The 25,412-nt window shown below is 37.3% G+C and overlaps 2 protein-coding genes and 1 non-coding gene across 7 annotated transcripts; 1 reads left to right on the top strand and 2 right to left on the bottom strand.

Annotated features, from left to right (window-relative positions):
- Window positions 1-1,682: 1,682 nt before the first annotated feature.
- TRNAL-CAA lies at window positions 1,683-1,766 on the top strand. Its single transcript has one exon. It is a non-coding gene; the product is annotated as a tRNA-Leu (tRNA).
- Window positions 1,767-3,039: 1,273 nt separating this feature from the next.
- LOC122280508 lies at window positions 3,040-7,603 on the bottom strand. The gene is made up of 3 exons (XM_043091432.1): window positions 7,324-7,603; window positions 6,814-6,966; window positions 3,040-4,278 (listed from the first exon to the last, which is right to left on the bottom strand). The coding sequence occupies exons 1-3, from the start codon at window positions 7,477-7,479 to the stop codon at window positions 3,538-3,540; spliced, it is 1,050 nt and encodes a 349-aa protein (XP_042947366.1). The 5' UTR covers window positions 7,480-7,603; the 3' UTR covers window positions 3,040-3,537.
- A 774-nt stretch (window positions 7,604-8,377) lies between these two features.
- LOC122281010 (potassium transporter 3) lies at window positions 8,378-24,064 on the bottom strand. Of its 5 annotated transcripts, XM_043092194.1 has the most exons (11): window positions 23,904-24,064; window positions 23,421-23,728; window positions 23,201-23,323; window positions 22,846-23,089; window positions 22,505-22,753; window positions 22,327-22,377; window positions 21,496-21,756; window positions 21,361-21,413; window positions 12,498-12,609; window positions 10,666-10,920; window positions 8,378-9,765 (listed from the first exon to the last, which is right to left on the bottom strand). In XM_043092194.1, exons 4-11 carry the CDS (start codon window positions 23,060-23,062, stop codon window positions 8,663-8,665), a joined length of 2,301 nt encoding a protein of 766 aa, XP_042948128.1. In that variant the 5' UTR covers window positions 23,063-23,089; window positions 23,201-23,323; window positions 23,421-23,728; window positions 23,904-24,064; the 3' UTR covers window positions 8,378-8,662. The 5 variants fall into 5 exon arrangements, with proteins under 5 accessions (XP_042948128.1, XP_042948127.1, XP_042948129.1 ...); XM_043092193.1 differs by having other exon boundaries at window positions 23,201-23,728; XM_043092195.1 differs by having other exon boundaries at window positions 23,201-23,617; window positions 23,904-24,049.
- Between the last annotated feature and the right edge of the window lie 1,348 nt (window positions 24,065-25,412).

Raw genomic sequence — 25,412 nt, 5'->3', positions numbered from 1 at the left:
CATTACAGCCTCCAAGAATGGCCACTCAATTTTGTCATAGACTTTACTCATGTCCAACTTTAGAGCCATGAAGCCTTTCTTGCTTTTCAGCAAAGAGTTCATAGTATGCATGACCTCGTATGCAACAATCACATTGTTAGTAATAAGTCTACTTGGGACAAAAGCACATATCATGTAGGTGATATGATGGAAGGAAGGATTTTAATCTGTTAGCCATCACCTTAGGTATAATTTTGTAAAACATGTTACAGAGGTTGATAGGTCTAAATTCAGTAACTGTGTGAGGTTTTTCGACAATCAACATGAGAATACCTTCACGCTGGTCGGGTTGTCCAACCTCAAAAAACAGCTCTCTAATGACAGCTTGCCACATTAGTTGTTTAATCTACATCTCCTGCATTTGCCAATAGCTGATCAAAAAATCACAAGCTCTCTAATCTTTCTCCCGTGCCTGACAAACTCACAAAATAAGAAACATAGGAGAAAATCTTTCCATGTACAACGGCGGTAACATCTTCAACAAATTCATCCGTAACTGCAGAATCGAAGGACCCAAAATAGTATTAATCCACAAAAATAAAATCCAAGTGAAAAAGAGAGAAAAGATGAAGAAACCCCCTGGTTTCAACTTATTTCGGCTTACTAGTTTCATGCAACAGTCTTATTTCGGCTTATAGGGAGGGGTATCATGCAATAATCTGTGATTATTGGTCTGCGTTTAGTCATATCCATGCAATCGGTCAAAATGTTATCCACATAAGTTGTTTAATCTACATCTCCTGCTCTTTGTGATGGTGATTGTTTCGATTGTGTTTTACACTGACCGCCTCGCTACTTTTTAACTCGTCTTCGTGAGTTTCTCCTCCTCCATCGGCTTATTTACCTGGCTTTATGGGTCCAAATTTAAAATGTTCCAAGATCTGTTTTTTATGTCAATTCTTATGTCTCTATTGTAATATTTCATCAGTCCCAAGTTTCAATTTATGGCTGCGTTGGAGTTAATTAAAGTTTTTTCATTGTGTCATTGGAGTTTCTCTGAGATATATATTCTGTTCCTAGAGGCCCCTTTTAATTAGGCTTTTGTTGGCAGCTGATTCTGTTCTGTGTCTGGTTTTCTTTTTCATTTTTGTGGTTCCTTTGGTTTCAGCTAAGGGGAAAGGGGAAAGAAGGATTTTATTTCAGATGAGTTTTAGATAGATTTCCTACATGTACGTCTTAATATAAGTGGGGGGCTGTTATTTGGACAATTTCGGATGGACTGTTCCGAAGAAGCTTTCAATTAACATATATCTGATGCATGGCAACAAGTTGCCCATTGGTACGTATGTGACAAATTCTTCAATTAGATCGAAAAAGACATTACGGGTAGGCCAAAAGCTGGCCATGCATGCATTGCAAATAATTGGTAAACTTTGAAGAGATTTTTTACAATTTAATTACAGCATGTCTGACCATCATGCTGCTAACCAAGCCAATGAATGCCACATGAACTGCTTCTTTGTTTCTTTAAGAAGATCTGTAATTCAGACTCTTTTAACATAAGGAAAACCCCCCTTCCCAACCAGACCCAAAAAAATAACAAAGTTCCAAGTCCCAGATCGGAAAACCAGTAGTGATCATGTTGAGTTTTGTTAGGTTAAAAAGTTCAAATATATAAAAGCAAGATGTAACTTCGTCCATCAGTCAGGATGGCCGAGTGGTCTAAGGCGCCAGACTCAAGTTCTGGTCTTCGAGAGAGGGCGTGGGTTCAAATCCCACTTCTGACATTCTTTTTAACAAAATTTGGTAATGATTTAGTTGGAGTTGCAATTACGCACATTGGTTTTCAAAAGGGAAAAATATAGTTGCAAGCATAATTGTACACTAATTTGTGCATCAATATGATGTGATTGGTTAAAAAGTAGATTTTATTGAAAACAGTGTTAATTTAAATTTTACGTATAAATAAATCAATATCAATACATAGATTAGTGCGCAATTGTTCTTATATATAATAAAACTCTTTCAGAAGTGTAGTTCCATCAAATTAGATGCATATTTAGAGACGAACGGGGCCAACTAATTCCCAATGTCATTTGACTACCAACGAAGGAACGACCTAGTAGTTCAACTTTCCAACTTATGCTAATAGTGGGCTCAACAAAGTCAAAATTCAGTCAAAAAATAACTAAAGTGTAATAATAAGCTCAACAAATAAATAATAAATTTAATCATCAACTATATGGCTGACCTAATTTATTGAGTGGAAGGGACTGGCCAAATATTATTTTTGGACTAAAACATTCACTTCCCGCTGCCATATAAAAGGTCTCGTGGTCGAATCCTTGAAACACCTTTTAGCAAATGTAGGATTCCAAGCATATTTGGTGTGCTGTGTTGCAACGACTGAGCAAGCTGTGATGGTGGCGGTGGTGGATGTAAGATCGTCGGTGGCATTGGCAACGGCTTCGATAGAACACACGGCTTGAGTAATGTCCTAGTGGGTAGAGCGCATGAGGCAGAGGAGGAGCATTGTGAAGGACTTGGATGCGTCTTTCACTTGCTTCATTGTGGTCTTGAAAACTTTTGTTGTTGGTGGCCCTACCATGACCGGGACAGTAAAATTATGAGATATCAAAGTTAACATTCTCTAGGTGATTGATCCCACTTGTTTGAATTTCTAAAAACCATAACTAGAAGAAATTAAATAACTTGGATGAAGAGTTTTTATCCTAAGCAATAATCTGTCTCTGAATGTCTACAAAACGGTGTTTCGAAGTGAAATCGGTACCCATTTATGGAACAGTGAAAGATTTAAAATAATCATATTCAAATTATAATTAGAATTAAAATAATAAGTTCAAAAATCAATATTTTAATAGAATAGTGAAATATTTGTTGAGTTTATTATTTAGTGTTGGAAAAAATGATTAGCTAAAATTTGTAAAAGTGAATTTTCTAACTAAATTTTGACTAAAATTTATTGAAGCCATTACTAATGCTCTTCCTGTGTGAGGTTCTAGTTTAAACCAAGAGAGGCTACCATCAAGCTTACTGTCCTGTCTCCGAAAGCCGAATGAGGCGGGACATTTTTCAGGTGAGAAGGTTGGCCCCAGAATCCAGATACATTGGTCCTCCTTGGTAACAAAAATGTAAACAAACGCAGACAGAGGCAAGACAGGACAGGATTCAGAGAGAGAGTGTAATAATGCTCATCAGGAAATTTACAAGAGAATTTCACATTTTGCTGGAATGCAAGATCCACTATGGAAGATGGATTGTTCGCAATTCTCTCTTTTATACCTTTACCCCTTATGTCATCAGCGACATGAACAAAATAGTGGATTGACGCACTCCATGGACAAGACGTGATGGCATAGTCAGTCAGCCCAATGCTTGGTACTTTCATTCAGCAGGTGGACTCGTACTGTTTTCTGTGGCCATTTTTTGTTAAACTTAATCTGCTGCCCCACGAAGCGTGCCCGAAGACCGAAGTTGTGCTTCATTGAGAATGGATAGAGGTATCACTAGACTATATATTTGGCACAACTTTTCCAGTTATTTCATCAAATCTAAGAACACAAATCCATTCCAGAGGCTATGCAAGAGCATTGATGGTAATAGATTCTTTGACCGGGTAAATATAACACCCATTACCGCCCCAAGAAAAATAAGCGGTAGCATCCTCTGTACATTAAAATGTGCTAGAGCAAAGATGACCGAGCTCACCATTACTGCACACCATACAGGCATGTACTTGGTCAAGGAAGGAAGAAGAAAACCACGAAAGACTATTTCCTCCCAGACAGGAGCACATATTGACACTACTACTGCATACAATGCCATCGCCACGGGATCCCGAGCCAAAATTGAATGCTCAACACTTGAGAGAGTGACAGGCGTAGAAGGTAAAAGAGGCAGTAGGTTGAGGTTGAGCTGTGAGAGCCGATTAACCAAGGGAAACATGAAGCAACCCAGAACCACATCAATATGCCAGTTCCCTCTCAGGCTAAACCTAAACCAATCGGGGGGAAGAGGATAAAACCTAGAAAGGCAACGATGAAGGATTGCAATTCCAGCAATGCCTTCAGTTACATCGGTTATGAGGCTCAAAAAGGCTTGTCCTCTAAAAGTCAGCGAGTCCTTGTTGAAACCAGCAATGTGGGCTGCAAATGGAATCATCCACGAGCCAATGAACCAGAATGCTGTAATCCATAAAAGCATAACCTGCAATATGGTCTCTGCTGTCCAGGGTACAGTCCATCTGCTCCCAATCACCCTGGACGCTACATTCACAGCCTGCAAGTTAATCATAGCCAGTTAGTACACACCTTGGTGTAGGCTGACAAATATGTCATACATTTATTAATAATAATTGGTATTGAGGTATAATCAACATTTCCTGGTCTAAAGTAAAATTATATTCAAAATTCCACATATATGGGGAAATTAATGCCCCAGCAAAGTATTTGGAAATTGGCGGCAAAAGAGGGAGGAGTTTATAGTAGCATCATGAGTTTACGGAGCAAATTACAAGAAAAAGAGCTTTTATTTCCTTTTCCAACACTTCTAGACAACAATAAAAAGCATCTGTCATGCAAACCCACACATAAGTAATGTTGTGACTGAATTCCAATTGCACAGCTAACTGCTTCCTTTGGTCTATATGGTTGAATTTGCTCAGGGTATAGCATTCTGTTACATGGGGGCAAGACCAAAGGAGGGAATGGGAATCCACAAAAGACAAGACGCAGCCAAAGTCTATGGAAATGAAAGACACATCCAAGGGAGCAAATCTCATGCAAGGAGAAGTGTGATGTGACAAAGTGACAAACAAGAATAGTAGAAGACGTGGGGAAGCTAAGAAAGACATATCATAGTAAAAGGCTTAGGCATCTTTGCTTAGGTCTGCCTATCTTATCTCCATTTGGATTAAATATTTTATGTTATTTCCATTATTAAAATTATTGTTAGGCTTCAGTTATTCTCTAGTCAAATGTTCTTCACCTATTATTTCAGTCATGAAGTTGAATGACAAAGGGGACTTTGTTTGGCAATTTTCTTCAGCAAACTTAAATTTGCTAATTTGGGGATTTGTAAGCCCATTTCTTCTTTATTTTCTGTTTTTTTAAGGTAATAAAAAAAGACTCACTGTTCTTTCCTGTTCAATGTCCAAATGCAGGTAATTAGGCATGTAGCACATCCCACAAGGGAAGTATATAATGCCATTTGGAACAGTTGGCCTACTAATCAATTAACTTAAGACTGCAGGGAAAACTCTACACCCTAGGGTTCTAAGAGCAACATCACCACATCAGCGCAAAGGTAAGCTGCCTCACCACTAAAAGGTAACTCGAATTGTTAGATCTCCTAAATACTATATGACAAAGACACTGATATCAACCAAACTAGGGGAGAGCATGGTCCCTAGGGACCGGACTGGACAGGACCTGGTCGGTTTAACCTTCTTCTTTTTTTTTTTAATCGGTTAATAAAAAAAAATTATTTAAAATACTAAATTAAAATTAAATGACTTATTAAATGAGAATTACATAATAAATTGTACAATTATTAATATATACTAATACTATATATTATAGTTATACATTAAAGAATATAAAAATACATTGATCTAAATATATATAGTTATAGACTTAGTAACAATACTATAACTAATAACTATACTAGTAGTATTACTAATATACTTTATGTTAGTGATAAATTGGTTATAATATATTAAATAATACTCTATGTAGTTATAGTGATTTAATACTAACATATTAAGTTAACTATACTAATACTATTATAAATTTATACATATACTATAATTTATACTATCACTCTTATAATATGCTAATATATTAATATATACTAGTACTATATATTATAGTTATACATTAAAGAATATAATACTTATGTAATATTGTGATATGTATAATTAATTTATACAATTATTTATATAAATAATATATATATATTTTTTTAATTTTTCATTCGGTCCGGTCTGGGGTGAAAAATCCCTAGACCGCGGACTGGACCGGACCGAATTCGGTCCAGATCCGGTCCGGTCCAAAAATGAACCAGCCAATTCTCAGCCCTAAACCAAACAATGCTTAGATTTCTTTTAACCGAAAAGGGTAATGATTCAAAGTCATATATGGGCTTACATTCCAAAAGAACTAGTACAATCAAAGATCCTTAGAATCATTCTTTTTTTGATAAGTAGATCCTTTGGAATCATCATAAAGGCAGCAAGAGTTTCTCCCTCTCATGGCAAAGTGGGTTTCCATTCACCATCTTCTATATTCAATATGAGGTATGAAAATTTTCCACCCCTCAATTCCTAGCATCTTCGTCAAGTGATTCCCTTATAACTGACACAACCCAAGTTCCACACTTAAGGTTGGAATTGCTCTGATACCATTTGTAACAACCCAAAAAAAGCCAAGCCGCATCTGAGCTTATACTCTAAAGGACTATTCAATGTTGCAATTTTTTTTTTTGAAGTAAACAAGTCTATATTGTTTCTTCTGAAGTGATGTGGACAATGCCCAATGCCTCAATGTTAAAACTATAACTTCTTAGGATCATTACAAAAGGCAAGAACTTCTCCCATGTGGGATCTCATTCACCACCTCTTAAAATCAACATGGAATATTACAAAAAGTCTTAATCCAATAAGCCAGTCCATATATTGTTCTTTAATGTAATGAAATGGTGTACATCTGATGCACAATACATAGGCTAAAAATTGAAGAATAGCAAGTATATCAGCTGAGAATTATTAACATCAGATACCCATGATAAGGGATGAATAATAATCAGAAGTGTTACCTCTCGAAGATTGGATGCCCAATCTCTTTTACTGGTACACGAGTTGTCAGTTTCTGAATTCACTGATTCCTCAGGCAGATAATGTTCGATATATTCGGTCTTTGGGGCTTCTGAGGCAAAACCCTCATGCCTAAAGCATGATATTTTCAATTTCTGAAAAGTAAGCAGGAAGAAGAAATTTTTTTTATCAACTCAGGACTCGCGCCAATACAAACACAAAAGAAGCTGACACAAATTAACTCCGAACTATTTGATTCATATTCACAAGATCCATACAAATTTAATTCCAATGTTGTACACTTCATGTTTCAAAATAATAAGTAAAAGTAAATTCAACTACGCCTCCAAACTCAGGTTCCAGATAGTAAAAACCAGAACTTATATTGGCATTTTTTTTCCTCTTTTCTTTTCTTAAATGTTGTCAGGAACCCAACATGGTTAAACCCTAATCACACGTTAAAATTCACCAAAAAAGGAAAACGGGAACAAGGTTATTCCGGAATCGCTTACGTTCTTAAAGAGGGGCGAATGAGATTGAAAGCTCCGGGAAGTTCGGGTACATGGGCGAAGAGTGCCGGGTCGATTGGAAACCCTAATTCGAGAGATAGAAGAGAGAAGAAGGACGGGGTGATGGGTGAAACAGCGAGAGGAAGAGGAACTCAACATGAGTCCAATTCCCACAAGACAAGTTCCGAATGATGTGTCTCGACAAGTCTGGGATTTCGATTTTTCAAAGAGGTCGGGAAATTTGAAATGCCGTTGTAAGAAACTTGTAAAATTCCAACCATGTCCTACCTGGATCTAGAATTTAAAGAAAAACACGTAAAAATATATTGGAGAATATATTATTAAAAAAAATTTCTACCTAATTTATTAAATACTGAATATCATTGGGAACTTCATAGAAATAATAAAAATATTATGATCTTTGATAGAAAATTTCGGAAGGTTGAGTTGGGTAATGTGACCAGGAAAATATTTTAGCTGATAAAATAAATTCATAAATTTATATAGTTTGATATAATACGTCAAATTATAAAATTATTTTTATTATATAGTAAATCTAACAGATTTTATAAAATTATATCAATTTATAAATTTATTTTGTGTAAACTTTTTATGTACGTAACAATTCTCATATCACAAATATTTCAGGACAACCGATAAAAACGTGGAGCATTCGTTGAGAGATGTTAACAATTTTTATTTTTTTCCATTTTTTATTAATTTGTTAGTAGGTGTTATGCATTTTTTGGGGTTAGGCAAAGCAGTATTACTTTGTTATGTAAGACTCGTTGAACAGTGTTAAAAACACGTTTTTAATATGGTTATTATGGCATTCTCAGGGCTTTGTTTAAGAATTGGGTCCCATCCCACGAGAAAGAGGAAGACAATGTTTAAGCTGTTTTGATATTTTCTTTCTCAAGGTGAACACTTTTGAGCAAAAGGCCAAGCTTTTACGTCCCCAGTAATGGGCCAATGGCTCTTAGATTATTGCCTTCTTATGCCAAGGAAAATACACCCAGAATGTATGATGACTTATTCTACAGAAAAACAAAAGCAATTTGGAAAATCATAAATGGCGAGCCTTCCAAACTGGAAGATCTAAGCTTGATCTAAGCTTGAGTTACTTGGCAAAACCAATTAATAGGAGCCTGCATTATGAATTGAAACAGTCATTCAAATGCAGCCTTTCACCCCCTACCATTACATTATGCCCAGTGAAGATTTCAGAGCAACAATTCTCTCAAAAACCATAAGTGTGACTACATATTGCAATTTCCAGTAGCACCAGAAAAAAAAAAACCTCATGTAACTTAGAATACTTCAGGCGTACATGTAGATTCTGCTACACATGATAGGTCATTCCAACTTCAATCAAACAGATATGGGGGATATTCAAGCCCACAGAAAGGGCACGGCAGTTTTTACGCAGGAAAGAGTAGACGATATTGACTGCAAACTTCTTTAAGAACGATGAATTCCATTTTGCTTTGATATGAGAGTGGCCTACCACATAGGCAACCTCAGCATCCTTAGCTTCCACAAGCTCCAAAAGCTCTTGCTTGACATGTAGATCCTTGTATTTTGTATTCACCAACTCAAAATGAACCGTTGGCCTATTGTTGAGATAGATTGATTCCTGTCTATTCATGGACTTCAATTTCTGCAGTGTGGCTGACTTGCTGCTAGTCACAGTAGCAGAGGTCAAAGGGCTTGAGCTACTGCTTTCCCCAAAGAATGCAGATTCTGACCTTCTCAATCTAGTCCCAAACTTTTCAGACGTCCTCACAACTGCCATCCGGCCATCTACAGAGCCATCGAGTGTACGGGGACCTTCTGCTTCCAGTTGGATGAACTCTGCTATGCTCATCACCAGATCATTTTCAAAATCATCTTCACTGCTATTAAAATCTTTGTAGCCATTTCGGACAATGCAGCGGTACATCCGGTAAGATCTGGGACCAATCCGGCCAATGAGATACCGTTCTTGAAGGGGTACATAGGGAACAGGAACAGTTTTGACACAGACGAAGACAACTACTTGATAAAAAGCGGGTAAGTTTGTTAAGAAATGGTTAAACATTGCTGGGACTCCAGTTGCCAACTCTGTGTATACGAGGCCAATCCCAGGAACCTTAATGACCCCAAGACTAGGACCCTGTGTCAGTATCCATCTCATGGAAACCTTGTTATGTTGGTCATATAAATACTTCTTCCTGGAACCATAATGCCAGACATACATAATGAATAAGAACACCACAGCGATCACAAGAGGAACCCAGCCACCTTTAGGGATTCTCATGCAAGAAGATGAAAGGAAGATAAGCTCAATGGATCCGAAGAATAGGATGAATATAAGGGAAAACACAAGACTCTTGTGCCATACGAGGTTGATGATCAGTGACATCAAGCAAGTTGTCACAAATGTGACAGTCAGATATGCAATCCCTGAAATTAACAAAGCCATATTAGCTATTTCCAAAAAAATTGGGTGAGAGAGACAGAGAGAGAGATCACAATGAATTTCCTTTTATCATGTCACACAGAGGATATGATGATAAACAGATGATTAGTTATTTCAACTTTTGATGGATCAACACACACCTCCAGCCAACTAGTTAGTAACTACCACATCTTTTACTTCTCAAAGCTGGCCATAAAAGCAGGTGATAGTGAATCCAGAGGCAGATTCCAAGACTCCGGGCACAGTTGGAAACGTTAAAATGATTTCTGTAACCATTCTTGATGATGTAGGTTTGGATGGAAACAAAATGGCAACCAAAATGACCTTTCATGCAAGAAGAAAATATTCATCTAACACACATTCGGCTAATATGCATATGCTCATCAATTTTTTTTTTTTTTAAAAATACACACCATGGAATAAAAAGGGGTTAGAAAAGCAGCTTCCCTTTCTGATGTCTCTCCTATTGAAGTCATCCAACTCCAAATTCACCATTAGCACCATTCAGGTAAACTTCAGGCAGAATAAAACTTGAAATTCTCTCGAAGTTCACTCAAATATTTTCACACACGGGTTATTTAGGACATATGGTCACATTCTGTTTACAACTTGACGCTATTCCATAACACACAAGATCATACAGCAATCTCTCTCTCTCTCTCTCTCTCTCTCTCTCTCTCTCTCTCTCTCTCTCTCTCTCTCTCTCTCTCTCTCAATATATGTACATATCTAATCAGCACTGTATCAAAAATAAAAAAGAACTCCAAAGTCAAACACAAAAGTGATGCACACAAGAATTATACATGTACACCAATACACCCATGAGAGAGGACAATTATATTAAAATGAGCAGCTCAACATATATCTTGACAAAAACAACTTACCATAAGCATTTCCAATAGGAGTCACATGTCGAAAACTGACTGTGACAGCCAGATTGAGAATCATAAGGATCCAGTTTATCTCAGGAATGTATATCTGACCAGGGATCCATCTCCTTGTATGAACAACCTTGACACGAGGGAAACATCCTAATGCATGGCATTGTTTGACAATTGAGATTGTGCCAGATATAACAGCCTGACTGGTGACCATTGCAGCAAAAATTGCCACCACAAGCATTGGCCAAAATAAGGGATCTACAAACATGGAAAGAGTATTGCAATAAAAAAATAATTAAAATGTAAGTCACTCCCCTTCAATGGTGATTTAACAGGAGTTTTAGCTGAATTACATTTCTCAATTTAACTGAATTGCATTTATCAACACTCCACTTAACCAGTAACCATGTACATAGTATTGCTATCATCACGATATCACATTTGGACAAAGAAATATTGTTCAGGCAATTGAAAATTTTAATGTCAATTACTTGGATCGCATAGAATATTCTAGGGTATTTACAATACTTTTGAGGTTTTTATGACTTCCCAAATGGTATCACCATGGAAACTGTCTGAATGGAATTGAATTATTTAGTAAACCCTTTTACAAAATATGGTGAGATGGAAGAATCTGAAAAAAAAAAAAAAAAAAAAAAAAAAAAAAACAGAAAAGAAAAGAGAGGAAAGAATTTGACTTGTCCACTTGTTCAACAATTTTTCCATTTTGCTTGTTTATATATGTTATCTCTTGACAGAATAATTAAAAATGCTGAAGCCAGTCAGTTTATATCATCAGGTGCTACAGGTATAAAGAAGCTGAGGCATAGAGTTTATTTGTAGGTGGCTTAGAGTAATGGGCATTAAGCTATAGGTTGGAAAATCGTTGCTTGAACTGAGCTAGGAAAAAATGAGTAGGCCATGCAAGGTTTGACTCAGTTTGCAAAGACAAGCAAATCTTCACCAGAATCCAAGGTCTACCCACATGTTTTTCAGTTTTTCTCGGTCTCTCCAAACTCTTAGGCTGCAGAACTGTGGAAGTCAATGAGATAATGAGAAGTAGAAAAACAGAACTACACAAATGACTCCATTCAAAAAGAAAAAAAAAAAAAAAAAAACCAAAGAGTTGAAGTCAGGAGGGGGAGGTCCTCCCCTGCCTTCTTCAGTTACAAAGGTGGCTCGCCATGGAACCACCTTGATTTGGGTCACCACAGGGTGGCTGAAGGTGAAGGAGCACCTCCCCCCTCCCACCCCACCAGCCGCCATCCCTCCCGGTGCTGGGATTTTTTTTTCCTTTTCACTATTTCTTATTATCTACTATATTTATGTATTTTTTTTAATCATTTTTTCTTTGCTATACATTATTTTCATTAGTAACAAAACATGATTACTATTAGCTTTTTTTTATTTTTTAAAGAAAATATTGCTAAGGATATTTAGACAACTCGTTCGAAAAATCAAGGTTTTCATTAAATTTAATTGTGAAGAGTGTGAGTTGTTGTTCTTGGAAATTTAGAGCACAATTAAAGAGGGTGGTAGTTCGAGAATGCAAAATTAAATTTTCTAAAAAATAAACTTTCGACTAGAAAGAAAACAACAAAAAACTTTGATATATAACAGCAATGATAAGCAAATTTCAGATCATCAACCGGATCAAATCCAGCCAGGAATCTAACTAATTACTAGTCATGTGCCAATGAGAGAGAGAGAGAGAGAACAGGAATTCACCATCATAGCATATTGGCATCTCCCCCCCCCCCCAAAAAAAAACAAAAAAGAAAAGAAAAGAAAAGAAAGAATGACGTCAACTATAATTACCCCTTCAATAAACTTACCAGGAATGGAAGCATAAAAGCTCATAGACACTTCGGAAAAGTTCTTTGAAATAAATGCAGCTTGGCCCATATATTGAAGTATTAAACATGGGTACAGACAAGAAAATGTGACCTGCAAAAAGCAAAAACTATTTAGAGTTTTTATTTTTTTATTTTTATAAGTAAACTATTTAGAGTTTTACTAGCAGTTGTTAACAAATTAATGAAATAATGATCACATAAATTTGTATTAAAAAAACCTGAGCCACAATAATAACAAGCACAACCTTAAAATACAAGGAACTGCTCAACTTCAGATTGTGGGAAAAGGGGAAACCTGTCCCATTTGACCAAACATATGACAAAAGAGAATCTGGGTTCAGCATATCAAAGTTCCCCTGAGACTTTTCCTTTTTGACCATCTACATTGGATGGCAAGATCAGAACCACTGATTCAAATATGGGAATATTTTGGAATATTTTTCAATTGACATCTTTTACCATTTTATGACAAAATCTTCTGTGGTGTCCACTGCAGAAAAATAGAAGAGAAATGGAAAACAGAAATTTTGAGTACTGGAGATATACTTGCCAGTTAAGACTGGTCCTCATGGAAAGATGCTAGGTTATTGTTTTGATTCCTAGTACATGGATTGTTTTCCTTCCCCAACATCAAGCCCCATCAACAAAGCCAGGCATGATACCTCCCAAAGCGTATAACATTGCCAAAGTAATGAACCACCGGATCCCATAATTCCCCTTCCCCATCATTTTGATGATAGGCAATCATTTTGAGGCCCCACAACAAGAACGTGAAGCTGGTGCCTAGAACAGGGAGATGATGCATTTTGAGGATAAATAGTTAGAAAGGCCGTTTTACTGCCCCAGCATCAAACCTCATCAACAAAGCCAGGCATGATACCTCCCAAAGAGCAAAACATTACCAAAGTAATGAACCACCAGACCCCATACTCCCCTCCTACTATCAGAAAAAGCGAGGCAAGATGAGCACAAAACATTCGTTGGTGTTTGATCCTCATATGCAGGTGTGAAGCTAAAAATTAGGCTTATAGGGGCCAGACCACATTTAAGTACCTTTTAGGCGGCCAAGAGTAGAAGAAAATGCCAAGAAAAATTTTAAAAATCATGTCCCAAGTGAGTTACAAAAGGAAGAGTAATGAAACGGGATCCATTTCAAATATAGAAATATAAGGGATAATTGCACTTTACCTTTCAAATTACCATTTTTTTTTTTCAAAATGATCACCAATGAGCAAACTATCACTCCTTTTGCAATTTGCCCCCTCTTTAAGATCCAACCCTTAAAGAGAGGATAAATTACAACTTATGTTTTAAATTGGGGAGCTCAGCAACAAATTTAGTGGTTTGGTGATTATATTGCAAAAGGAGTGATAGTTTGGAGGGGGTAAAGTGTATTTTTCCAAAAGATAAAGGAGCAGTAGACCAACTCAAGGTAACTTCTATAAGCTTCAACAACAGTTTACCACAATTTAAATCAACAAGTCTTTCCATTTTGATCTAAATAACCTAGAGGGTAAGGGCTTGTTTAGAAATAGATCTCATCCCAAAATTCTCATCTCATCCCATCCCATCTCCTTCCCAAACATAATTCAAATACAAAGTTTTCAAACTAACCATTACAACTTTTTCAAACAAATCATTACAACTTTCAAACAAGAAATAAAAAATAATTCAACTTTTTCAAATCCGCAAACAAAAATAATATTAAAACTATAATCTAACTTCCCAAACGATATTACAAAAATAACACTCAACTCAAACTATCTCACTACTATTTACAAATTATCTTACTACTATTCACAAAATTCTCATCTCATCTCATCTCACTCCCCAAACGAGCCCTAAAACTTTGAGAGTCGGCTCTGCTTGAACTAATTTTACTAGATACAGTAATGTCCACAGTTATAATGCTTGAGCAGCATTATCTTCCTTTTCCCTTGACTCGATGCACTTATGTATTACCACAAATTGAGGATATGAGGGTGGTGAATGGAATCTCATATTGCTTAGGAGAGAGCAACTTTTTCCCTTTATAATGATTTTAATGGGCTCCAATTGTAACCTTGACTAGTTCTTAGAAGTGTAGGCTCAAATGTGACTTGACTTTTCCTTGGATTATTACAAATGATATCAAAGACAAGTTCCAATAAAAATTGTAGGCTTTCAGCTGTACCACCTACAATAGAATAGCCTAACAAGCATGTAAGAGATTTTAAGGAGGGGTTATAATGAGGGTGGTGAATGGAATCCCCCTTGCCTGGGAGGGAGAAGCTATGCCCCTAAAAGTTGCTTTCTTTGCTTGGCTGACCTCTCGTGGGAACATTCTGACCATAGACAGGTTGAGAAAGCATGGTTTTTTCAAAATAAATTGGTGCTTTATGTGCAAATGGAATGGCAAATCAACGGACCATCTTCTTCTCCATTGTAATGTGGCGAAGGCTTTATGGGATGAAATCTTTTTAAGGTTGGAAATTGCTTGGGTGATGCCTAAGACGGTGGTGGATCTTTTGGCTTGTTGGAGTGGAATATGGGGAAATCATCAAGTACCAGATGTTTGAAAGATGGTGCCACTATGTTTTATGTGGTGTTTTGAAAACAAAGAACACTTTCTTTCTTTTTCTTTTTTTTTTTTTTGTTGGGGGGGGGGGGGGGGGATTAGAGACATTTTTCCCATCTTTGTTATTTTGGGCTAAGGCTATCATATTAGAGGGGGTTAATTTTAATGACTTGTATGCTTCTTCTTTTGTTCATAGGCTGTAATTAGGTATTTCTCTCTTGTATACTACTTGTGTACTTGGGCTATAACTAATTATGAAGATAAATAAGTTTTCTTACTTAAAAAAAAAAAAAAAACTTTGACTATTCTATTTGGAGTGGCTCATACTTGGCTTGAACTTTCTTTAAGTCGTTACAACTTAAGTGATCCATGGCGAGTAAGCAAAGGAAAAAATAGAGGAAAAAAATACCGGTAGACAAGCAAGAAAATTTTATGTCCTAATAGAAGGTACACATACTCTCATAACAAAAAGCAATTGAAGTTGCATACTCGCATTGATTGGTAGTCCTAAAAGTTCAAAGAATTGATAACATCTAACACACCAAAACACAAATATTTAATGCAGTATAATTATCTTCAATTTTTTATCATGATCACTTATTGTCCAAACAAGTAGGTCCATCCAAAGATTTAAATAGGACCGAGATCTTCTAATCTATGGGGAGAGTTGCTTAACCCTTTAATGCCGGCTTCAAGAATTTTTATTTTAACCAAAATATGAAAACCCAAACCCTCTATCAGAAGTAAGCTTCAAAATTTCTAAGCATTATTACCCATTTAAGGATTTAAGTTGCATTAATGACCATATTTCATTCTTGTGGCTTCAATATTGTTACCCAAGTTTGATCTATATTGCATTAAATTGTAGGTTTAGATAGAGAAAATCCTCTCTATACACCTAAAGACTTCTCATGAGGAAAAGTGAAAACTTTCCTTTTGGTGAAGCTTGAGGTATCTAAATCTAGAGTGGGACGGGGCATTCGAAATTTGTAGTTATAGAATCTAAGGAGTTTGAGGTTTTTAGGGATGGGTTGCAAGTGTTCATTATCGAGAGAGGGAGAAGAGTGGTAACAGAACTGTGTTTGGGTCTGAACACAGTTTGATGGTTCATTAGAGCCATGGAAGATTGTTTGAAAAAAGGGAAAAAGGTGTTCTATTCTGCCCATCGGGAAGGAGGTAGGGGATATACTGCGCAGAGGTGTTCCAACTTGAGGGGCGGGTACATGGAGGTGGTGGCATATGATGGAGGTGGCCATAGAAGCTCTGTTTGTATTCCAGAGGACAGAGATGGTAGGGGATGGAGGATGTTGATGGAGGTTTTGAGGGAGGTGGGAAGAGGCCCTGCTTTCCCACCAACACCAGAGAAGGCCTTGCAACATGCTTCTCGGTCGTATAGGGAGGCCCTTCAACAGAGGCCCTACAACCAGCTTTCCAGTGTCGGTATAAGGGAGAACTCAAGAGGTAGGGTAGGTCTGATTAGAACAGAGTCAATTCCAGCAGTTGCCTAGAGCAAAGTAGGAGATGGCAGAGGAAATGTTGGCCTTAATATGGAAATGGAGAAAGCGTGTAACAGGAGCTGAAGGCACAAGTCAATGCCATGTAGGAAAGAATTGCGTGGCTTATCAGGCGGGCTGAAGAAAAACGAGGCCTGGGCCTAGGCCATGCTCCAGTTCTGCCGGTGGGTCAAGGCTCGGGTAAAGTGGATGGGCTGAAAGGCAAAGGGCTGGATCTTGGCCCAAGCCCGAGAAAGAAATGGGTGGATATGGGGCGAACACTACCCGTTGTACCCGATATTTCGGCCATGCCGAAATCTGACTTTTCAAAGCCGATACTTGGGCCAAGGGTGACGAAGTCGACCCAGAAAATTTCAGTGGACTTAAGGGAGGCAAATAGTGGTCCGGTGGAGGCGAGCTTAGACGTGGTTATGGAAGAGGTGGAATTTATAGGCATCGACGGAGATCCCGAAATCAATGGAGGGTTGGTGGGTGAGTTTCTAAACTCCCCGATGAGCCAAAAAACGCCGACAAGCTCAGAACTGCCCTTGAGTACGCCGGTGTCACTACAGGAGCTCCAGATCATGCTGATGAGTGAGTCGAGAAGTCCTGGAAGGTTGCTGAGTGAGATGGGAAGCCTTGGACAGACACAGACTAGGACGATGGAGGAAGAGGAACCCCTAGAAGGAGAAGAATAGTCTCGGGCTGTGGAAGAAGTTGAAATTCTAGAAATAGCAGGGGATAAAAACTCTCGGGTAGGGGAAGAAGTGGAAGTGAGGGAGAGAGGGGAGGTGGAGGAGGAAGGTTCAATGATCCTATTTGAGGGGGAGGACTTCTCAGAGGAAGATCATTCTCCAATAAGCATGATAACTCCCTTACCTCATAACTGGGTTTTGAACAAGGTGATAGAGATGCTAAGTGTGGTGGGGATCTTGTGTGTGGGCTACAAAAATCAATTTAAGGTGCTGCTAATAGCCATTGAGGCTAGTCACTACCAACATGGAGCAATATAAAAAAAAAAAGAAATAGGGAGTTGAGACGGCTTACTTGGTCTATCAATTATGATGGCAATGATGGAAAGGAGGGGAGTGCAAGTCGTGGTAGAAACAAGGGAATGGCTTTTTCAGTTGTTAAATGAAGCCAAAAATTCTGAGTTGGAATGTCCAGGGGTTAAATGAGGTTAACAAACGTATCCGGGTACGATCTTTGTTGAGACAATGGAAGCTGGACATTATTTGCTTGCAGGAAAATAAATTGAAGATTATTACAAGAAGAGTCATAAGGAGTATATAGAGCTGCCAATTTGCAGGATGGTCCTATTTACCTTCAAAAGGGGCCTCGGGGGAAGTATTGGTTATGTGGGATAAAAGAGTAGTGGAGAATATCGATGAATTTGTGGGAGAATACTCGGTGGGGTTTCGTTCAAAAACTCCGAAGATGGATTTGTGTGGGCTTTCGTTGGAGTTTATGGTCCTAACTTGGATTGTGAGCAGCGGTTGCTTTGGGATGAGCTTGCAAGCTTAGCTTCATGGTGGGAGGTTCCATGGTATATTGGAGGAGATTTTAATATGAATAGATTTCCTAGCGAAAGATCGGGGGAGGGACGACAAAACCTTGCTATGAAGGAATTTTCAGAACTCATTTATGAGCTGGAACTAATGGATGTACCGCTAATGGGAGGTGATTATACTTGGTCTTCCAACCAAGCCTAGTCAAGACTAGACAGATTCTTAATATCTCATTCTTGGGAGGAGCATTTTCCAGATCTCTCTTAGAAAAGGCTCACTAGGATATGTTCGGACCACTTTCCCATATTGTTGGATTGTGGAGGGATCCCAGGGGGTAGAAGGCCTTTTAAATTTGAGAATATGTAGTTAAAACATGAGGGATTTGTGGAGATGGTGGGGCAATGGTGGAGCTCATATCAATTACAGGGCAACCTAAGTAATGTATTGGCTGGAAAGTTGAAAGCTTTGAAAAAGGATTTGAAGTTATGGAATGAGCAAATATTTGGTGATGTTACATTACAAAAAAAGAATATATTTCAAGAGTTACAAAGCTTGGAGGGGGTAGGAGATGAGAGCAATCGCAAAGGGCAAGTAGTTGCTGAATTGGAAAGAGTGATCCTTATGGAGGAAATTTCGTGGCAACAAAAGTCAAGAGCATTGTGGCTTAGGGAGGGAGATAGGTGCACAGAGTTTTTTCACCGCATTGCAAACTCTCACAGAAGGTTCAATACCATTGAGTCTCTAAACATGGATGGGGGTGCACTTACAGACCAAGTAAAAATAAAGGATCATGTGGCTGGACACTTTGAACATTTTCTATCGGAACCTCATGATTGGAGACCTACATTAGACGGAGTAGCTTTTGAGTCCATCGACCAAAGTAGTATGGTTTGGTTGGAGAGACCATTTGAAGAGGAAGAGGTACACATAGTAATAAGAAAAATGAATAAAGACGAAGCGCCGGGCCTGGATGACTTTACTATGGCTTTCTTTCAGATGTACTGGGAGGTGGTGAGAGAAGATGTTATGCAGGTCTTCCAGGAATTTTTCACATATGGTAAATTCGAGAAGAGTTTGAATGCTACTTTCATTGCACTTGTTCCAAAAAAAAAGGGTGCTATAGGGTGCAAGATTTTAGGCCTATTAGTCTTGTGGGGAGCATATACAAGATAATTTCTAAAGTCCTGGCTAATAGATTGAGCACAGTTATGGATAAGATTATATCTAAGACTCAAAATGCTTTTGTGAGAGGACGACAAATACTGGACTCGGTTCTTATAGCAAATGAGTGCTTGGACAACAGGATCAAGTCGGGAGTGCCAGGTATTTTATGCAAATTAGATATGGAAAAGGCCTATGATCACATCAATTGGGACTTCTTGTTATACATGTTGAGCCGATGTGGTTTTGGGACAAGATGGAGAAAGTGGATGAGGCATTATGTCAACGGCTTGTTTCTCGGTGTTAGTAATTGGAGATCCGGTGGGTTTCTTTAATAGCTCGCGAGGATTACGACAAGGTGATCCATTATCACCCCTATTATTTGCCATCATAATGGAGGCCCTAAGCAGAATGATGTCAGCTGCAGTTGAGGGGGGATTCTTGTCTGGTTTTGTAGTGGAAAACATCAACATTTCACATCTTTTGTTTGCGGATGACACATTGCTGTTTTGTGAGGCAAATGCAGGACATATACAATCTTTGAAGACCATTTTATTGTGTTTTGAAGCGGTATCTGGGTTAAAGGTTAATCTTGCGAAGACGGAGATAGTCGCGGTTGGTGAGGTGAGGAACATTAGAGGGCTGAGAGGAGGTGTTGGAGAAATTAGAGAATAGATTGGCTAGGTGGAAAAGGTTGTATTTAACTAAAGAGGGGCGGATCACTCTTATTAAGAGCACCCTATCCAACCTTCCTACATACTACTTGTCTCTATTTCCTCTCCCCGCCAGCATAGCAACAAAAATAGAGAAACTTCAATGTGATTTTCTGTGGAGTGGTCTAGGCGCGGAGCTCAAATTCCACCTAGTGGGGTGGAATAAGGTGTGTACTCTGTTGAGAGATGGGGGCTTGGGGGTCCGTAATGTGAGGGCCTTTAATGAGGCATTATTAGGAAAATGGTTGTGGCATTATAATAAGGAAATGGGAGCCTTATGGAAAGGGGTGATTGACATGAAGTATGGAAGTGAACGGGGGGTTAGTGCTCTAAGGAAAGTAGGGGGGCATATGGGTTGGGGTTATGTAAGTACATAAGGAAAGGTTGGTGTACATTTGCTAGTAATACTCGTCTTTGTGTGGGGGATGGCACTAGGGTCAGCTTTTGGAATGATGTGTGGGTGGGAGACATGGTCCTAAAGGAGGCTTATCCTAATATCTTCATAATTGCTCGGGACAAAGAAGCTATGGTGGCTGATTTGCGGGTAATAAGTAATGGCACACAAGAGTGGAACATAAGTCTTACTTGGGATGCACATGATTGGGAAGTTACTAGGATGGTGGAATTTCTCAGCTTGTTGTACAACATTGTTATTGATGCTACAAGTGAGGATAAGATGGAATGGAGACCTTCTAGGAAAGGGAATTTTTCTGTGTGCTCCTTTTATGTTACAATTACCATGCAGCAAAGACACAATAATTTTCCTTGGAAGAATATTTGGAGGAGCAAAGCACCTAATAAGGTTGCATTCTTTGTATGGACAACAGCATTAGGGAAGATTCTCACTATGGACAACCTAAGAAGACGAGGCCTTATCATAACAGAATGGTGCTGTATGTGCAGAAAGAATGGTGAAACAGTAGACCATTTACTTTTATATTGTGAGTTTGCTCGGGAAATCTGGAATTACTTCTTCAGCAGAATGGATATAACATGGGTCATGCTGGGAAGAGTGATAGAATTACTTGCAAGCTGAAGAGGAATCGCGGGGACACCACAGATTGCGGCTGTATGGAAGATGGCTCCTCTTTGTATTCTTTGGTGTATTTGGAGTGAAAGAAATAATAGACTTTTTGATGATCAGGAATGTTCCCTAGAAGAGTTTAGGAGGTTTTTTTGGAAGACTCTATTTATGTGGGCCATCACTCTAGAGCTGAATGGCCTCAGTTTCCAAGATTTCCTTGTATCAATTACTAGATCCTAAATAGGTGTATTCACATGTATACTTCCAGTGTATCTGGACTATGCTTATTAATAAAATTTCTTATTACTTATCAAAAAAAATATTGTTACCCAAAAACATTAGATATGGAAACAGAACCCTGTTCTGCAATCAATAATTTTACATACCCTCATTGATGCTGCAGTGAAGTAGCCAAGTTCTGCAAACATTGCTTCGGTTCCTGCAGTCAAGACGAAAATTCTACACGGATTAACAAGTGCAGAGCTTAACAAACCAGAAGAGGTTCCAAAGGCCATATTTACCAGCAACACAGAGTATTATTCCTCCAAGAGAAACCCAACCATCTTTTCCTGTGTCCTTAAAGAACTTGTAAATATAATATGGAGAAAGAGCCTGGTATACCCTTGGATTCCACTTAATGACATTGTAGACACCAACAGTAGCAATCGCAAGGATCCATAGAATCATGATCGGAGCGAACATAAATGCCACCCTGTGGCTGCCTCGGTGTTGCAAGACAAAAAGACCGACCAGTAAAATACAGGCAATAACAATCACGATACCTGTGTAATTATTTAAGTGTTGGCAAATTCAATTGAAAGTCAGACAAAAGATAGCAAACTGAATTCCAGTACATTATTCCAAGGTTAACAAATAGTTATTTATGCATAAAATAATAGCACTTTTACATGCCAAAAGCAGACAATTCCAGAAATCCCCTCCCCCTCCCCCCCCCCCCCCCCCCCCCCCCCCCACCCCAAAAAAAAAAACTCTTACCCTCTTGCTAGGCATTGATGCTGAAAGGATCAGAAAATAAATTATGTAAAATTTAGGTCCCCTTTGCCAATGTGAACTCAGGCACACAACATTGTGGGTTCAAACTTTAGACTGAGATCTTCCCTCATAACTTTAGATTGAAATCTTCATTGTACAGAATGAGGTCAATTTATCATAAGATCATAACACTTCTCAAGTTAGACACCGTTTTCAGAAAGACATAATATTAACTTTTAAATTTCGTAGATAAATTACTTACCAAAAAAAAAAAAGTTACCTTGGTAAATCACAAACAAGTTGAAGACATATGCATACATTTGTACATTATTTTTCTCGTTTATGAGAGTCATACTCACTATTATCCAGATTTGTCGCTCGAAATTTTAGGCCCTCAACAGATGAAAGAACTGCCAAAACAGGATATCTATTAGCACGGGTAGAAAACAAAAGATAACCATGTAGTGATGGCAAAATCGGGCAGTAAAAGTTCAACTGAAAAACTCTAAAAAAAGGGGAGAAAGAAAGTGCATTTACCAGAAATTGCAGGTGTTAAGACACCAACACTAATTACCATGCAAGCACCAAATAAGGTAACAATCAGTAAGCCAGTTTTTGCACTTTTATGCCTCTCAACGAATCGTCTAATTATAGAGGAAGGTATACTTCTATTTGAGAAACCTTGGTAATGATACGTGAAAAGCTCCTCATCCGCTGCTTGATAATTAGGCAGCAAAGAGAATTTTGCATTTCGGCAAAGGAGTGAATATAATGCCATAATTCCTCCTGCAAATGACTAAATGGTCATAGATACATCAAAATAGAAAACAAGGAAGACAACTTGTAGCATCTTTGGGGAAAAAAATTGAAATCTTTACCTTCACCATTGTCATTTGCACTCAGCATGATGATGACATACTTCAACAGCGAAAGAAGGGTAAAAGTCCAAAAAATCAAGGAAAACACCCCAAATATTGCATCCTCAGTTTGATAGTTACCCAAACTCCCAGAAAATGAACTCTTGTAAACATAAAGTGGGGAAATGCTCAAGCCACCAAAAACTAGCCCAAAGCTCTGATATACCAAAATGAGCATTTGTTTGCGCTGACGTCGACCTTCAACCTGTTTAAATACGGAAAGAAAGAAAATTTGGGAAGCTAAACAATTATTGGATCATTCAAGCAGTTGCATGAAGAAAGCGATAAAAATATATCATTGTATTTGCAATATTACCTTTTAGATGAGAAACATGTCCTATCATAAACTGCAGAGTTCCATGGATTTCAAAGTAGCTTCTTTTAACATAAGTTATTATCTTCTCGCGAGAGAGAAAGGGAGAGTAATAAATGATAATTTCTGAATACCAAAATAGTAGATAAGTACCCAATCAATCTTCGTTTTATAGTTCCCATCAACATTTCCTCGTCGAATTCTCAAAATATCTATATCTTACCCAAATTTCACAAGGTATTTGCCAATCAGCCTCATCAAACTCCAACTCTCAAAGCATTAACCGTGCTTGAATCTATTCCAAATTACTCGCTCCAGCTCAAAAGAAAGGGGAAAATCAAAATAAAAAGACTCAAGCGGGTGACGTTCCAAACAGTTACAGCTAAGCTTTTTTACTCCAGACTGCTCAGCCAATTTTCTCTTGCATCACGAAACCAAAAATTCGATCAATTGTTTCCAGCACGGTTCCATACTTTGAACTCAATCAGATATGATAAGACTTTAATCAAATAATACCATAATATGAACCAGCTACAAAAAGAAAAAGATGATAAATATGGCGCGCGCGCGCGCGCATACATATAAGGGAAAAAAAAAAAAAAAAAAACAAAAAAGGAATTGAGCACAGTTTGATTATTGGAAAGTATAGACAAATAAACTAGCTAAACAAACGAATTTGGTTTCGATGTGAGAGACGAAGACGTACCATGGTCGTTCTTCACCTCCTTTCTCTGTCGCTAAATTGCTGAAAACGAAGAAGCTCGAAGCGAAGGCGTTCGAGATTTTCTATATATATACACGTAGAGAGTTTTTTCTTACGACGAACAGATCGGAATCTCGCGGGTTAAAAGGATTGTTTCGTCTCTTTTTATTTCTACTGAGAAAAGACAACCAAAAAAAAAAAAAAAGGTATACGTTTATCTCGTATCGTTTCTCTCTTGGATTTTTTATTCCAAACCTTCTAATATTTTTTCAATGCAGAAATTTTAAACAAAATAATTTATATATTATAGTAATTTAGTCATTAATTTAATTCATTAAATTATAAACTTATTTTCATTATAAAATAAAATTTGATATATCCTAACAATTCATTTTATCGTATAAATATTTTTACTATTAATAAATCGTAGAAATTCATGTATAAGCAAGGTGCCCTTCAACTCTCTAAGTCTAACCATAATTACATTATACGGTTTGGATAATGAGATAAGATAAAATAATTTTGAATAAAAATTAAAAATTAAATAAAATATTTTTAAAATATTATTTTTTAATATTATTATTATTTTAAAATTTTAAAAAATTAAATTATTTATTTTGGATGGATAGGCGCTCACGTGGACCTTTTCCCTTCATATGTGTTACAAGCATTAAGGCCATGTGTTACCTAGCTTGCAAGATATAAGTTACTTGTAGTTATACTGCAGGGTAAAGGCTGGCCTTTAAGACCAGCTATGTAGGATGGGGCTATATATATATAACCCCCTCAATTGATTCTTGGCAGGATTCTAAAATAAAGAAATTACTCTCTTTTGTTCTTACTTGAAATAGTATTTAAATTGTAGATATATTGAGTGTTACACTAATTTATATTATGTAGTACACTTCTTCACTAATAAGAGATGCTTGAAACTTGTTAAATTGGATAAACTTGTAAAGCAACTTAATAAAATGTGCTTGGGGTATTTTCGTTGTGCTTTCTAACAATTTATTATATTTTGTATGAGATTTTAAAAAAATTATAATAATAAAATGAGATGAAACATTTTCACTATCTAAACAGGGTTTAAATGTTTTATTTGAAAAATGTACCTACTTTGTTACAAAACTTTAAAATGTACTATTTTAAATTGAGGGACAATGCTAGCTTGCATGCATCCCAAATATGCACACTAGTTCAAATAATTTTTTTTAAAGTATTTTTTAAACATCTTTAAACATTAAGAGAAAATAAAAAAAATATAAATTTATTAATAGTCATTTTTTTAATTATTAAAAAATTAAAATATATAAGCAGACACATTGGGCACATTTAAAAATTATATTAGCATTTTTCATTAAAATAAAATAACTTATAAAAATGATTCGACCAACAGAATTGAATGATATATGCATTCGTGAATTTTATTAAAAAAAGATCTCCACTCGTGAAAAGGACTAGTGCATTTTAAGAGAAAAGGGCACGTATTTAAACTATTTGTAGTGGCTTAAA

This window comes from Carya illinoinensis, chromosome 11 (assembly GCF_018687715.1).
Source record: "Carya illinoinensis cultivar Pawnee chromosome 11, C.illinoinensisPawnee_v1, whole genome shotgun sequence".
NCBI lineage: Eukaryota > Viridiplantae > Streptophyta > Magnoliopsida > Fagales > Juglandaceae > Carya > Carya illinoinensis.
The sequence above is the reverse complement of the archived record's forward strand: the minus strand, read 5'-3'. Positions and strand labels throughout refer to the sequence as shown.